Source organism: Urocampus carinirostris, chromosome 3, assembly GCF_059441175.1.
Source record: "Urocampus carinirostris isolate Australia breed hairy pipefish chromosome 3, RoL_Ucar_1.0, whole genome shotgun sequence".
NCBI lineage: Eukaryota > Metazoa > Chordata > Actinopteri > Syngnathiformes > Syngnathidae > Urocampus > Urocampus carinirostris.
In genome coordinates this window covers 46516034-46532959 of record NC_142351.1, presented here as the reverse complement: position 1 = coordinate 46532959, position 16926 = coordinate 46516034, and the positions used below count along the sequence as shown (strand labels likewise).

Here is a 16926-nt window from a genome sequence, read left to right as displayed (position 1 = left end):
GGGAGCCAGTGTCAAAAATGCTTGCCTTGCATGTGCAGGGGTTCGCTAACGGACTGACAAGGAGTGAACGAGAATGACGTGCTTAAATAGGACGATGACTACTTAGGGAACAGGTGGCTGCTGGGGCTGAAAGAGTCAGCGCAGGTGACGGCAATTGATAAATCATGACAATTTAAAGTTGCAAAAACTTCTTCCCAATACAATTTACAACAGGGGAACGCTACCTTATTCGCATGGCCCAAAATAAATGTCCATAATTGATATGTAATCATTGCAATAGTACACTTTCATAGTGCCTTGTTTAGATGTATTATTCACCTGAACTCTTGAGTGCAACACACTAGGGGGAAGATAGGATAATGCAATACAAACTACCGGTAATACCAGCTGTCGTTAATAACGGGGGAAGAAAAAATACTATGGCAAAGCAAAGCCACTGGAAAGCAGTATCGGCATCATTTTTAAACGGACTTGTTAAGTAACATGGCAACAATTTCAAGAATTTACATGCACTTACCCAAAATTCAAGCATTATTCAATCCTTGAACACACACCGTTAAAATTGAAGTATTTTCAAGGATATTAAGCACCCGTACAAACCTTGACAGAAATTATGTAAACATGTTTTCTCAAAAAAAGTTTTAGGAAATCATACTGAATAAAGGGTGTACAAGTTTTCTTGCCCCAATCATGGCCAATGAGTATGTTCAACTCTGGTTTCAAAAAGGTTTGAGGGTAAAAAAAAATGGACTTCCCTGATAACACTAAATTAGAATTCAAGTATATTTCAGGATTTCCAGCAACGGTATGAAGTCATTTAGTGTGACTTTCTCTCGTCTCCACGTTTGTGAAGACATGATGTTTTTCGCTGTAACTGGGTTCTTTTAATTGCCTCTTTCGGTCTTGATCAAACAATCTCAAAGCCGCAAAAAAATATAGCCGGATGCATCGATTTCGTGTCACAGTTTTAAAATGAGTATTCCCTCCACTGTCGCTTCTGTCCTAAATGCCAAGTGATGCAAAATAAATTTCCTGTCAGATTACAGTAAATGAAGTCGAATGGAATCAAGCTAACATAACCTTGTCGCGATCAGTGACTATGACAATCTCTGACACATGCGTTAACACACACACAGAAACGCAATGCTATGCTTTGATTGCGTTGTGCTGCATTCGAAAGTGCTCTCTGCATTTCTGTACAAAATAAAAAGACACTTGGAGTGATTAATTCAGTTGGGGACAAAACTTCAGAGTGTTACCGTTTAAAAGAGAAAAACACCGTCCAGATTATCCAAACAGTTCAACCTCCGGATTACATTTATTTAGGTATGTCTTGGATTGGAATTTTAGGCAGATTTTACAGGATTGTTAAACCGCAAACATTTCTGAATCCAACATCAGAACGAGTGGCAGTCCTGCGAGCCGAGTGTGTGGCATAAAGTTGCTAAACCGGCAGCTGTTTTATTGGCAGTTGTGGCTTTGGCCTCCCTTAACACGCCTCATTATAGCAGTAATGAGACTAGGGCCGGTGCAGTGTTTCAATATTTAAACGCCACTGTGCCCCTTAAAACGCTATTTTGGGCCCTTCCACGACCCCTCATTAGCATCTGCTAGCGAGCGTCTCTACTGCTTTATCTTATCAAAGAGTTAGAGCTTGCTGGCATCCCTTGCACACAAAACCCGACAGAAGCCTCAAGCAGGCCTGAATGATCAGGGGGCTTGTTGAACACAAGACCCGAGAGTGCCACCTCTTCCCTGGTTGGCAGGCATTTTGAAAGTGAAGGATGAGAATGGAATTCTACATGCTACATTTCATAGTTTGCACTTATCCGGGTCCAATATCGTTCTGCTGTGAGTCACAATCGCTAATCGCGTAGGGTCAGCATGGAAGGGATGGGGCTTTTACATTGGGAGCAAGGCTCTAAATAGCACTCAGTGTCAGGCATCGACAGGAGAGTGGCACACTAACCAGCTACAAGTTTATGGCCACATGCAAAATATAACGATATGCAATACAATACAAATGAACATAATTGTTTATGTACTACGGTGGATAACTAGCGGTGTTTCTCACTTGGTGGGCTGGGTCCTTTGCATTGGCAAAGTAAAATAAAATAGTAACAAGAAAAAAAACGGAGGGTCAATTAGCACTGAATGGCGATTATGCCTTGCGCTATCTATTCTTCCAGTTCGGTCAACCGGCGCTGTGCCAATTGTGTTTGAGAGGGACCGCATCTAATTTTATTGTGACTTTGTTGGTTTTATTTACTTTTTTTTTGCCCAAAATATTGTCCCAAGACGGTAATAAATTGAAGGAAAAGTGGAAAACAGTGACAACAATTATAGAGTAGAAGATGATTGCAAATTCCAAAAACAATGTACAAGTGTCTGCCATAAAATCACTGGTGGAAGATAAAGGAAATGGTTGGAAAATTCTATATTTTTAGCTTTTTTTACCAGCATAATAATTCATGTTTAGGTACATATTTTATTAATATTTTGGGTAAACAGTTCTATTAGTATGTGGCTATTTTGAAACAGTCTTAGGGGGTCACTTATATGCAATATAAGCTTATATGCGGATATATACAGACTTTCTGTTCTGAGGTTGGCCGGTGGCCCCCTAATAACACTTGAGTAGCAGTAGTGGTTTATGATAACAAATTAAAGCCTCTCTTTTGTAAAGAAATCTAAGTTAAACAAGAGAGTATAAACATTTGCAACTTTATTTCTGTTTCTGCAGTGGTTAAACTAACAGACAAATCTCCATTATTGACAGATTTTTTTAAGCGTTGAAGGGAATATTTTAAGGCTGTCTGTCATTTGGACAGGTTAAAAATGAGCTCTTAAACCAAAGCGTCAGTACGTCCTTAAGAATATAGCACTGGACTTTAAGAGAGAGCGAGAGGGCATAGATAAAAAAACAAAAAAAAACAATGGCGGGTGGATGACAGAGAAGCCCGGTCCGAATCGATCATAATGATTGACAGGTTAGGCTCAACCCAGGCCAGAAATTCAGGTGGGTTCGGGCCTAAAATCTAACCTCCAATTGATATCAATATTGAACATGCTTTGCTCCTGAGTATGAGCACTAACAGAACCTAGCTTTCTCTTGAACAAAATAGAACAATGCTTTAATTTATGTCAATGTTAAAACTTTGTATTTCCGGTTTTGAAGAATTAAAGGGTCCTTGAAAACATTACATCAAGCAACGTTCAAATGACTTCTGCATCGCAATAAAAAGAAGACCATACAAGGTTTGATTTAGATCCCATTCAAATGGCTCGTGCCTCGGCATCAATATGCATCACATCTTGTGATTTAGCAGCTAATACGTGTTCTGCATGCAGAGTCCCGATCATAGGAAGAGGCAGCCAGGGTGAATTGGACTTTTGTGTGGCGCCGTTTAAAGTGAACATTTTGTGCCTAAGCAGGATGATGGTGGTCAAACCACTGCTCTCATTCGTGAAATGATTTAACTCGGCTTGCTGTAGGATCGATGCCACTGAGAAAGAGAATCCCAAAGCAAGGAGAAGTTTACAGAGCTTTAGCCTTAGGCTACATGTTGTACAAAAACCAGCAACAACATCCCCTGAGAAAACACGAATCTGCTGCTCCAGCTGAGCTTGTACTTGAAGAGAGTTTATTTGTGCACTGAAGGATAGCTTTTTTTGCAGAGAAGTGTATCCTTAAGCTATAGCCTTTTATTTGCTTCTTTTTCAACTTATGGCGAATGATGGCCAGCAAGCGATTAACACTTTTCAGGGTTCGTACACCTTTTTCATGTTCAAATTCCAGTACCTTTCAAAGGACTTCCAAAGACAAATTTGTAATATTTACAATACCATTAAAATAGGAATCCAGCGTGAATAATGCATTTGCAGAGCCACAGCTATAGTATATGTGATGTTTACATTTCCAATTTTTAATCTTGCGTGTGCATTAATAAAGAAATAATTCTTAGAACTTAAGTAAAGCACAAGTCTATTTGATTTTGAGACAAATTTATCTCTTCATATTGGGTAAAAATGTCAAAAAAGTGTAAATCACATTTTAAGTTGCAAGAAGATCGTCCAATTACATTTTACCACCGGAAAAGGGTACCTTATTATTTTGCATGGCCCTTAATGTCCATAGTATAATCAATAGACAATCTGCTCTGTTTAGATGAAACATGCCAAACAAACTGATGCCAGCTGCCGTTAATCACAAATGGGAGAACAAATGCAATGGCAAAGCAAAGCCATCATGGAGCGGTGTTGGCGGCATTTTTAAACAGATGTTTTCCAGAAAATTGGCAAGAATTTCAAGCCATTACAAGCACTTTACCCAAAATTAAAGCACTTTTCGAATCTTGAAAATACAAAAATTAAAATTCAAACATTTTCAGGGATTTCAAGCACCCGTATGAACCCTTGCTTAGGTTGTCAATGCAGCCCTAAGTGATGTTTCATCTTACATGGCCAGTCACACTGAGACCGAGAACCTGATTTATTTAATTCACCCTTATTTGCTTCAAGCATTCAGCAGACCACAATTCAATCCCACTTATTATATCCTTATCAGTATGAAACTAAGGTTAATTGACTTTGTGGGGGAAGCATCGAATGAAACAACCTTAATGGAAACGAAATGAAAACAACGTCATTTTCAATTTCTTTAAATATTTCTCAATATACTGGCTACTTTCCTATTCCGCTGCCTGAGAAATAAGCTCCTCGTGTCCCGGGAGATAATAAATGAATTGAAATCCCCCCCAACCTCACCAACCCACCAACTCCCACTTCTAACCCCCTCCTTTTTCTTTCTTATCGGTCATCTATTTTTCCAGAGTAAGCTATTACTTGTGGCGGTTGCTAGGCAACAAGAAATATTATTAGTGGCTATTATTAGTCGGGCTCTGCAAGAGTAGTACTAAAATGTGAAAGTGGGAAACATGAATGTGTTACATAAATCTTGCACCCTTTCAGCACGTGTGCAAATCTGTATTTGTGCAGTGATTTACTGGTATGGCGGTCCATTTATGAGAATAGCGGGTGTGAAATACAAAAACGGAACATTACCCCAAAGGGCTATTTGAAGGTAAATAATTACTGGCTTGAAAAAAAAAGGAAACAGAAACTCCTCCAAATTCATAAACACAGGTATTGTAAAAAAACAAAACAATGTTGCTTTCCTACGATTTATTTAAAAAGTCAAACATGAATCCATCGTAGTCAAGGTCTGTTTGGCTAGTTCTTCTCTGACAAACAAAAACACCTGATGCAGAAGTCTCACAATCTTTATATTTTATGGCAAAGGAATATGTGACCAAATCTTGACTAACAAAGGTCTTAAGCAACCACACGCGGTGAAATTGGACCGGCCAAAAACGAAACGTGAAGGGCTAGGAAAATAATTGCTAGGACTCAAAACAAAAACAAAAAGAAACGTCGTCTCCAAGTGCGTAAACACAGTTATTTTACAAATAATTGCATCATAGTCAAGGTCTGTATGTGCTTATCTACCCATCAAAACACACCTAAAAAAATTGCAATTCCAGAAAATCTAGTAATTAAAAAAGTGTCCTTTTTAGTGCAATTTAATCGATTATTTATCAGTGCAATCTAAATAAATCAAATATGTTTAATGTTTAAGTGATGCAATAGACAAATTGTAATAAGTGTCAACTCTATGACTAAATTTAAGTCAGTCTTTTTTGGTGTCAGGTGATACTCATTTTAAGACATTTTTAACACTTTTTTGCTTTAGTGACAATCAATTAATCGGAAATGATTAAATACTCTTTACTCAATCTAGGTAAATACAGTAGCACCAACTTACAAATTTAGTTCATTCTGGAAGTAGCTTCGTAACCTGAAAAAGTACAGACACATTTTGTATGTAATCTGTTCCAAGCCCAGCAAAGTACAGTATGATATATTTTTAAAAAATCATAAAAGACCATCAGAAAACGAAACAACTACAAGTAAAAATTAGATAACCGTACAATAAACATAAAATGAGAGGCACATATTGTAAAAAAAAGAAGAAAAAGGAAATAAAAATATTTTATTATTTTATTTACCTTTTTGCCTTACATTTATTGAAAAACTGATCCAATGACATCTGCTTTTGCCGGCTTTCAACAATCTGTCCGGGACCTTACATGTGCACTAGTTGCCAGGCAGATTTAAGTCATAGCCAGTTTGTTTACGTTTGATAAACTCTGGGAGCGGCAATCTTCGTTACAAGAGGTGATATTTTCCCATTCATATATTTCATAACCTGAAACTTTCGTACGTGAGGCATTTGTAAGTAGAGGTACTACTGTAGAGTACTTAACATTTTGTTTTCTAATACAGATTACAATTGATAGCGTAAGAGAAAATGTATTAACATTATTTTTTCTTGATTGATTTGTAAGGCATTTTGATGAACCACATTGTCGTATATTCTACGATACATAAATGTAAATGTTACATTTCATTCGAACGCTTAATAATAAAATACCCATTAAATCATGAGTAAAAAACCTACACCATTTTAAAAACAATTATAATTTTAATAAATTACACTTATCATCAACATAATTTGGAGCAACGTTGATGTTTGATCTCACATGCTGCATTTCATGACTCGATGTGCGTGTATCCTAACAGTACAATGCCCTGAATACACTTTCCTGTGATCTACCAGTACTATCTCTGCGATCCACCCGTAGATCGAAATCTATAAAGTGATCACCTCTGGACTAATGAATAAGTGTCAAGGCAGTCCTATGTTAGTCTAAATCATCTTTTTATGGATCAGTATTTTTCTGCAAGGCAAAATGTGACCAAATCTTGACTAACAAAGGTCTTTAGCAGCAACCCGCAGTGAAATCATAGCGGACAACTTATGCTGTTTGAGAAAGAAAACCACATAAGACCTGATTAACAGAGGATAAATGCCACAGATGCTCACATTAGAGCATTAATATTCATAATGGCAGCGTGTAGGGGGTTAAAGCTGGAGAAAAAAGTCATATTTATGTCAGATGAAAGTATATGACGTTGAATAATTAACGACACGGGGCATCTATAATTAATCTGGTTCGATTCTATGATCAAAACATCTGACTGTTCAGCGGGGGTGTTTACATGTTAGGTGTGAAGCATGTTCAACACAAGAAAAAGTTCCCTTTCCTTTCGCAGAGAGGGCCGAGGGTCGCTTTTAGAAAAGGAAAAGTCGCTAAAAAGGGACATTCCCATTTTTAGTCAAACTTTCTGTAACCACCCCAATTACTGATACCCAAAAGTAGAGCGTAACTTTGAAATTACCAAGCTGGTTACAAATTATCATATTTTAAAGCTGACCTTCTAAAACCGCTTAGAAATAACCGCATAATATAAGAAATTTAAAAAAAACATGTACACCAACCTGTGGAAGCGATGATGCCTTCATATTTATTTTCTTTTCTTGAGAGATTGCAAACTAATGATTGAGACACTCCACATCGATTTTGTCTTTTGTCTTCAAACCACTCCAATATTTTCTTTTTGATTACTACGTATTGTTCAAGACATTTCCTCCAGGCATGGTGTATTGCAATAATAATTTTACAAATAAAAAGACCAAAATTCAGCACTTTTCAACCGTAAGTTCTCTGTTCACGTTTGCCCCATTGCTTTCTCTGTTTCTGTATAAGCCACTCCACCTACCCATGCACTGCCAACCATTCGCTACTGATGACACACAACAAAACATGTGCATTTTAACTGACCCCATCATGTTGCTGATGGGACGATAGTCTTGTATTACTACATTAGGGGAGGAGGAATAAATGCTTTGATATTCTTTTTCCGCCTTTAAAAAGTAAGAGGGTAACGTATCATGCTGTAACGACAATTATTTCACAAAATGCTAATAACGCATTTGTTGTGGTTTTTCAATGGACCCAAACACAGGAAGCTGGAAACTCACAGTGCTCAAAAAAATAATTGTATTTAAAGACAAAAATGCTCAATAAAGTAAACAAATGGCCAAAACAACAATTAAAGTATCTGAATCATAAAACAATAAACAAACCTTAGGGCCCGGTCACACAGCCGTTTGCGGCTGAATCACGGCCAGAAATTTCTGCCTGTGAGGCGGACGCTATTGGACGCTTTGAGATCGCCATACAGACGAGATACAGCAGTGCTTAACACGCGGTCGGAAATTCGCGCGCGGGTGGCAGCGCGAAAAAGTTTTGCGCTGCTCAATTCTTTAGAGCGCGGGTACACAGACTTTCACGGGCATATCGAGGCTGAACCACGGCCAGAAATTTCTGGCCGTGAAGCAGACGCTGTTGGGCGCTGTTAGACGCTTTGAGACCGCCATAAAGACGAGATACAGCAGTGCTTTACTCGCGGTCGGAAATTCACACGCGGTTGGTCGCGCGAAAAAGTTTTGAGCTGCTCAAAACTTTGAGCACGTGTTATCCGCGGGCGGCACACGAGGTAATGACGCGGAAATGAAGCGGAACGACGTGCTCTGGCCGCGGCCAGGGCGTGGTTACACAAGGGTAGGACGGGAAATTTCAGCGGGTAATCGTGGGTGGAGCATGGTAATAGCATGTTCTGCGCCTGTATCGCGGTGTTATTACGTGAAATTGGCGTGTTACACGTGTGACGGTCAAACGCCCTTCTCCGCGTATATACAGCGCGATTTGCCGAGCACACGTCAGTTGTGCTCGAGACGTCAAGGGGTGAACATGGATCCCCGTCACCGTAGTGACCTCGTCTTAATCCATTTTTATTTCTTGACATTTTTTTTGATTTCATAACAAGATAATAAAATAAAAATGAAAAACTACTACAATAATAACATATTGGCTTCTTCGGTGCCATAGCTTGAAATCTTGATCTTCACGGGACTGTGTCTTGAGCGGTTATGATTTCTACAGCCCGGTGTTATGCAGAGAAATACATCCCTGCCAAGATTTGCATCCCCTCGCTACTACAACCACTTTTACCTCGTTTTATCTCACTTTTATATCACTTTTAGGGAATGTAATGGCGAACATATAACCAAAACCACTTTGTCTTGCATTTGTTGGGAATGTAATACAACTTAAACCATTCCGTCTTTGTTTTTGTTGTGAACGTAATCGAACGGTAATGCACACCGTATATAAAATCCTCCGCCCCTCGCGTGAACGCGCATTCTGCTGCGCTTCCAACAAAAGCGATCGTATTCTATATAAAACGCTTAATAAAACAATAAAGCGAGCTAATTATAACAATTGGGAGATCCTAGTCTATATAACGCATTTATTTAAACAATAAAGTGCGATCGTATTCTACAAAATGCGTTTGTTAACGCGGATGAAAAAGTCACCAACGTCAATGCACGCTTCCAACAAAAGCGATCGCAGCAGAATGCGCGTTCACGCGAGGGGGGGGGGTGTATTTTGCGTAGGAGTCGGATTTGGGCACAACACCGGCTCGGGAGCTTTTATACCCGTGGTCCACACGAGAAAATGACGCGGAAATGACGCGATGAGGAAGCGGAAAAAAAAAACGCAAAATTTTAGCCGTGATTCAGCTGCAAACGGCTGTGTGACCGGCCCCTTAGAAAGCAGGATGACCTAGTAAAATGTGACAATGAAAAACTAAAGTGGAAATGAAAACCACCTGACACTGAATGCTGTCCTTATTCAGGGTGAGGCTGATTAGGGACAGGTGTGTACAATCTCCCCACTCCCATACAAACTAATTAGGCGCCCTCTGGTGGACCCTAACAGCACTACAGTAATTCTCACCGAAAAAAGATTTAGCATTCCTGGAACATTTGCCACGGGTTACTTCAAACGCTGGTCGTCACAAATAAAAATGTGCAACTTAAGAGTGTCTTGCTTCTTTTTTTTGCTGGCTTTGAAGTAGTGAAATCTTTGACTAGCGCAACCGAGGCAATATTAGAGGAGCTGTGTGCTGCAAAGATGCTCTTTTTATAAATATTATATACACGTACCCCAGGCTTCGTCTTTGACTGCACCGTGTTAGCTTCCGTGGCCTCTAACAGTGCTAATCATCGCGCAAATGGATGAACGTTTTACTATTATGAAAAAATGATCACAGACAATCCAGAACGGCAGGGGAAGGGATGTTGCGACAAAAAGGGCACATTTTTCATGGCAAATTCCAACAAGTTTTAAGAACGTTCAAAGCCAAAACGTTCAAAGCCTGTGTTGTTTGAGGTGTCAATAAAACGTTGAAAGTTAAATACATTCTTTATAAATTATTTGTTCACAATGCCGGACTGAGTTCAAAGAGCCCTCATGCTTTATTTTCCACTGCGCCTATCTGCTTTTAAGTCACTTTTAACGGAGCTGTTCAGGGCGGAACACATTATGTTCGACTAATGGGGACTGGGAGGAGTGATGGAGAGGGATGTCATGCTCGTCCTTGAAGTTTTTTATTGTATTTCTATTTGACAGTGTAGCAAGAAAACAAAGTGAAGGTAAGAAAAATGCTGCTTCTAGTAACGTCCAACACCAGCCAAAACCCCCAAAAAGACGAATGAAGAAGAGTTTACTCGAGCGCTTCTAAAATATGCATGTAAATGCACACACATCCGAACAATCTGACTAAAGCTGCAATCATGACTTCAAGGTGGCAGAGGATTGTAAAAAAATTTTGTAAAACTCGTATAGTCTTGTGTGTGCATTTGTCAAGACATGATTTTTAGGTCTTGATGAAATGCAAAGGTAAAGCAACGCCACCAGAGAGCAGCGTCAGCGTCATTTTTGAAACAGACTTGTTGTGAAACATGGCAACAATTTAAAGCATTTACGAGCACTATATCCAGAATTCAAGCACTTTTCAACCCTTGAAAACACGATAATAAAATTCAAGCATTTCCAGTGATTTCAGGCGCCCGTGCGAACCCTTGGCAAGGAATAGGGCAAGGTTAATACTTACTGAGTGCATAGGCCCTGAGAGGAGGTGGGTGTCCTGACCTAGCATGTTGGACATCATGAGGGCGGGCAGCTCGGGGTAGGAGTAGGTGTTGAGCAGGCCATTGTGAGGCAAAGAGTGAAAGGGGTACCCTGACTCATGCTCCATGAGGTGCAGCAGAGAAGGGTCAGCGTGATTAGGGGGCGTAATTGGGGGGATTTCGTAGTCTTCGTCCCCTGCTCCTCCTCCTCCACCGCCGCTAGCGCCGTTGCTGCCTCTGCCTTGACTGGAGTAGCTCTGCAAATGTACAGGAGAAAAAAAATAATGAAGCGTGATCTTGACTTCTTGTGCATGCTTACTAGTTTGCCAATAAATGCCGACAGGGTCATTCGAAAAACACGAGCAATGCAGGTTACAAACAGGACCTCCATTCATACCAAAGGGCAATTTACAGCCGGCATACATTGCTTTACGTATGTGGGTGGGAACCGGAGCATGTACGGAATGAAATTCATGAAAATACAATTAAATTGTTAAAAGTTTGAACCTCAATCTAAAGCTGAACCGATACTCATGTTAGAAAACTCACCACCGATAGATTTAACATCAGTGAGAGCAAAAATGCAATGTTCAAGTCAAACGATCAATTATTGCAATTTAGCTCGTCTACAACAATTCCTGCATTTTTGGCCCAGACTGCTGGAATTTCACAAAACCAGCAACTCCTGCAATGTTGTGAGCCATTACAAACTCAATACTCAAGACCAATCACACTCCACAGCTGTTTTTGTTGTTGTTTTAGATTATAAAATGGGGGATTAACGTTGTGTTTATGTGATTTTATATATGTATATATATATATATATATATATATATATATATATATATATATATATATATATATATATATATATATATATATATATATATATATACAGTAGAACCTCGGTTTTCGAACGCCTCTCAATTCGAACAAATCGGAGTCCGACCAAAAATTTCGAGAAGTTCTTGCTTCGCTGTTCGGTCAAAAAATTCGAATTCGAGTTCGAACGCCGGTGATGCGTGAGTGCGTACGCTAGGGTGCGATGCTGAGCGGGGTACCGGTGTTTTAGCCCCTTATTATGCCTCTGAAGAAAGTCAGTGCAAGCAGCAATGTTGCTACAGGTGAAAAAAGAAAAGTAGTGCGTACAACTATTGCATTTAAGAAAGAAAGAATAGCAAAATATGAAGGAGGTGTGCGAGTGTCTGATCTTGCTAGGGAATACAGCATGGCTAAATCTATGATCAGTACGATACTAAAGAATAAGGAGGCTGTGAAATCTAGTGATGTGGCTAAGGGAGTGAGTGCTATAAGCAAGCAACGGCCGCAAGTTTTGGAAGAGGTTGAAAAACTTTTGATGATTTTCCTCTCCCCACCGTCCACCTGCGCCTTCTGCTGACCACCACAAAGGTCAAAAAATCCTATTCATAATTCTTTTCTTTATCCTTTTTTTATTTTTACACGTTCATGTTAGCGTAATCTTTCGTACGGAAGATTACGATAACGCGAACATACGATTAGCCCTGGTTAGCTTTATGTTTGCGTTAAACATTCAAGGTAAACAGTCAGGGTGTTGGAACGGGTTAAAACGATTTACATTATTTTTAATGGGAAAAATGATTTCGGGGATCGAACAAATTGGTTTTCGAACAGGGTTCTGGAACGGATTATGGTCGAGAACCGAGGTTCCACTCTATGTGTGTATATATATACCTGTATATATATATATATATATATATATACATACACTAATCCCTTGTGTATTACAGGTGCTACGTTACGAAAATAACCTGTGATAGGCAAAATCCGCTAAGTAAAGTAGTAAGCCTTTATTTTTTTCAAAATCTATCTCATCTAATCTCTCTTAATCTAACCTACCTATAAATCCCGATTTCTGTATTTAACAGCTGAACAATTTTCTTTAAAAATTAACAGTTGTACTTTAGGCTGCCATGGCTGTTTTTAGCCAGGTTTTGTGTCAAGGCAGCTCCAATAAATCCCAATAAAATCGATAAATAATTGCTTTCATATAGTCTTGCTCCATGGGGTCTCTGATGCCCTCTGCAGGCCAAATTGGATACTGCAGCTCCTTACCACCGACTACTCCAAACAGCCAAATGTAATCTTCTATCTGCCGCCATTCTGCTTGTTATTATACAATAAAATGTGCTATAATGCTCCAAAACCAAAGAACAAACTTTTTCTGTAGACTCAAGCATTGGTTGGACAAATAGAAGTACTGTATAAAAGTTTTTTTTCAACCAAAAACTACTGTACGGTCAAATAACAAAAAGCGGGGAAAGAGTTTCATTATAAAACAAATATGGCGTGTATAAATAACACGTGTAAAAACAAAATGCATTGTGGGTGATGCATGAGATGCGTCTCAGGTTGTCTTCTGCAGAGCTTGTCTTGACATAATGCTGCATAGAGAAAGATGGTTTTCTGCTCTCAAAAGCATACTGAGGGTATTCAACAGGGAATGAAAAGCAATTTTGGCAGCAGCAATCTGATGCCAACTCCCTTTTATAATGACTCGGGAAAATTAATCTTCACAAATAATATTCCGGTGTCAGCCATTCAAGAGCTTTTTAATAGAATTTTTATTATTCATGTCTCGTGGTACATATCAACTGCTCCGTTCTGCAACATTTCTGGAATCAATTCAATAGCTTCCTCATGTAGCCTGTCATCCCGCCCGCCTGTGCAGCAATTCATCTTACAAATAAACATTTAAAGCAAACAGAAAATGTGGAAGCATAACAGCTATGATATTGCCCAAACCCAACTGGTGCCTCGAGTTAAGCTGGAACTCTCCTAATGCATGTCGTTATTGCAAAGAATGTAATAACACTCAAACATTTTATTATGAGCGCTGAATAGGTCTTTTCCTTGATGATTGCTTAAAATGATCACTTACAGTTGCCCCCCCCTCTCAATGAAAGGTTTTTGCAACGCTTGATGTCATTTCACATTACGATTGGCGGAATCTCGGCGTACAAATAAAATAAATGGTCACTCTTTCTACAATCATCCAAGGTTGAAATATGTACGGAATCTGTCAATGTGTACCATGAAAGGTAAAATTATGGTTTCCATTTCTCTATTGTACTAGTTTTGTACTAATACAAGAAAAATAACTCCTGAATTGAAAAACAAAGTTCGTGCACCTTTTTGATAGCCATACTCAAGCACTTTTTTAAGGACTTTCAAAGCCAATTTTCCAAATTTTCCAGTACCATTAAAAGAAGAATGCAGTGTGTGTTCCCGTAAAAATGACGGTAATATGTAGCTTACATTCTCAGTTGCTGGAAGTTCTTTCCATTACAATTTACCCCTGGGAAACCCGACCTTAATTTTTTACATGGCCCATAATAAATGTCAATTATTGATGCGTAATCCTTCACTAATACATATTTCATAGTCTGGCATGAAAATGGGTCGGTGGTTAAAAAGGTGAGTGGGTGTGGAGGAGATATGTTTCGGTACACAGTACAACAAAAACATAATACCAATAAGTTTATTTTCTTGGCCGAATTCGGCCTAAAGTCACTAGCATGAAAGCAGGTCATGTTTTGCTCTGCTCAGTAACTGTGGTGATGTATTCCCTACAGCTAGCTTTCTCATGAACAGGTTAACAACTAGGCTAAGATTATCCTCAAAGATACATCTGGCACTTCTCCTGTCTCACGTGTGAAAAAGTAATGGGTTTTATAAGCTAAGGTATTTTAGCAATCTTGATTTGTGTGTGTGTGTGTGTGTGTGTGTGTGTGTGTGTGTGTGTGTGTGTGTGTTTGAATGTGACTTATAAGTTCTAAAATGGCTGAACTGATTTTCATGAAAACCTCCATTGTTATATTTTATGTCTCTGCAAGGGTCTTCAGCTCGGTTTTGCATCGAGGCCCCCCAATACAGTATCTCATCTCATCTCATTAGCTGCACCGCTTATCCTCAGTAGGGTCGCGGGGGTGCCGGAGCCCATCCCAGCAATCATCGGGCAGTGGGCAGGGGACACCCTGAACTGGTTGCCAGCCAATCGCAGGGCACACAGGGACAGACAACTCGCTCGCTCATTCACACCTAGGGACAATTTGGACCGGCCAATCCACCTGAAATGCATGTCTTTGGAATGTGGGAGGAAACTGGAGTGCCCGGAGGAAACCCACGCAAGCACGGGGGGAACATACAAACTCCACACAGGAAGTCCGGTAGCTGGATTTGAACCCACACAGGAGGTTCCCAAGACCTTAGAAATGTGCCGCACACGCGCTAACCACTGCCCCGCCATGCCGCCCCCAATACAGTATATACCAACATAATCGATAAACTTCTGCTGTTGTGTGGTCTACTTTTGTGAAGTTTCTAACACCCCTCTGGTGGCCAAATTAGGTACTGTAGTTTCAACCAAGACCACACCAAGCGGCCAAATTCAATTTTCTATCGGAACACTGATGCAGTTTTTTCTTGTGCACAAGTTTCAACAAACCACAGCCCCAACAACCTTTCCCAGTTAAAATGCCTGGCAACCCTGGTCATTATGTTTTAATAGGAAGAAAAATATTATACAAATCTATTTAATAGAAATCTACTACTTGTTTTTCATTTCAAGTCTCACTGCTCAAATCAACCTCGATCTTAAATAAAGCTTTTCAAAAATACTGATTATTTGATAAAACACATCTAAGTGAGATGAATACCTTTCTCAGTTTAATTACTTCAAGTTTGCATTTAACATTGCTGACAAGTAACCTCTTCCGATAGAGTGAATGCAGCCATTTTAAAATGCAGTTACCAGCCAATTAAGCTATTGTTAGGAGCTGTCAAACACGAGGATAACTCCAAGAAAAACAACGTAAACATAAAAGCTGACATTGTTCTTTGGATGAAAGTGCAGATAAGAATCAAATTATTGAGGAAAAACTAAGTCTTAGTTTGAACTGCTTTCAGAAGTTTTACGTGCGTGTACATGTTTATGTGCTACCGCGTAATTTTCTGATGAGTGAACATCAAATGAAATGTTCTCTTTAGTCAAAACTGAGTCCATTAACATGCAGTGCATTTAGTCGAAGTGCATTTAATAGAAACATAAGCGCAAGTAGGGCAAAGTTAAATTGTTCGTAGGCATTCATTCAAATGGAAAAACATTATTTATTAGTCAATAACGGATGCATACTCGCTGTATTTTAAAAACCTTCACTCTGTAATAAAACACAAATGTTGACATTTGCAATTTCACTGGTGTAAATGCTTTTTGAGGCTATTCAATAGTCCCTCGCCCCATCTTTATGGCTTACTATGATGTCCTTGGAGATAAGCCACAGAACAAGGACATTCCATGCTTAATATTTTCAAATGTAAGATAAATAATTCATAAATATACTGTCTTGCATAACATGAAGGAGAGTGAACCAAAGAGGGGTCAAAATGAAACACCAAATGTTGATTCAGCCCTCTCCTAACCTTCACCACTCTAACCTTTTCGGAGGAGAAATTTTACAAGTCATTTTTTTAACAAATGTCCATTCTGAACACTTATCAGAATAAATGAGTGCACTACAACATTTTTCCTACAATCCATATATAATTTTATTTCAAGCAGTAATCCTCAATCACATAATATTGTACCAGTTGAATATACTTGATAAGTTTATTGTTTAGTAGACAATCAAAATAAGGTGAGTAGACTTAAATGAAACCGTCACAATGCCAATTTCCAATTCTGTTCCAAAAGCCCTCTCCTGAACACTTTCTTTTTATCAAATCTCCTGAGTTACAAAAAGCTGATCTTCCCAAAAAGGTGTGGTTATCAAAGAACAGCAACATTACTGGTGGATAGTGAAAATGGTGTAAACCTGGCATGTCAAAAATATGGCCTGTGAGCCTGTGAAGTGTCTAGGTTTCATTTCTATCAAAATATATCATTTATTTTTAATACCGCTCGAGGGCAGTGCTGAGTTTGTATAGGGGCTGGATCAAAATGGCTG

The 16926-nt window shown here is 39.1% G+C and overlaps 1 protein-coding gene across 3 annotated transcripts in view; it reads right to left on the bottom strand.

The window, feature by feature from the left end:
• Window positions 1-16926, bottom strand: part of LOC148369853 (TOX high mobility group box family member 2-like) — a 170025-nt gene that overhangs the window by 47184 nt on the left and 105915 nt on the right. For all 3 annotated transcript variants that reach the window (XM_088332082.1, XM_088332083.1, XM_088332084.1), the window contains one exon: window positions 10927-11199. In XM_088332082.1, the coding sequence (XP_088188208.1) occupies window positions 10927-11199 (273 nt within the window). The remainder of the gene's footprint in view (window positions 1-10926; window positions 11200-16926) is intronic.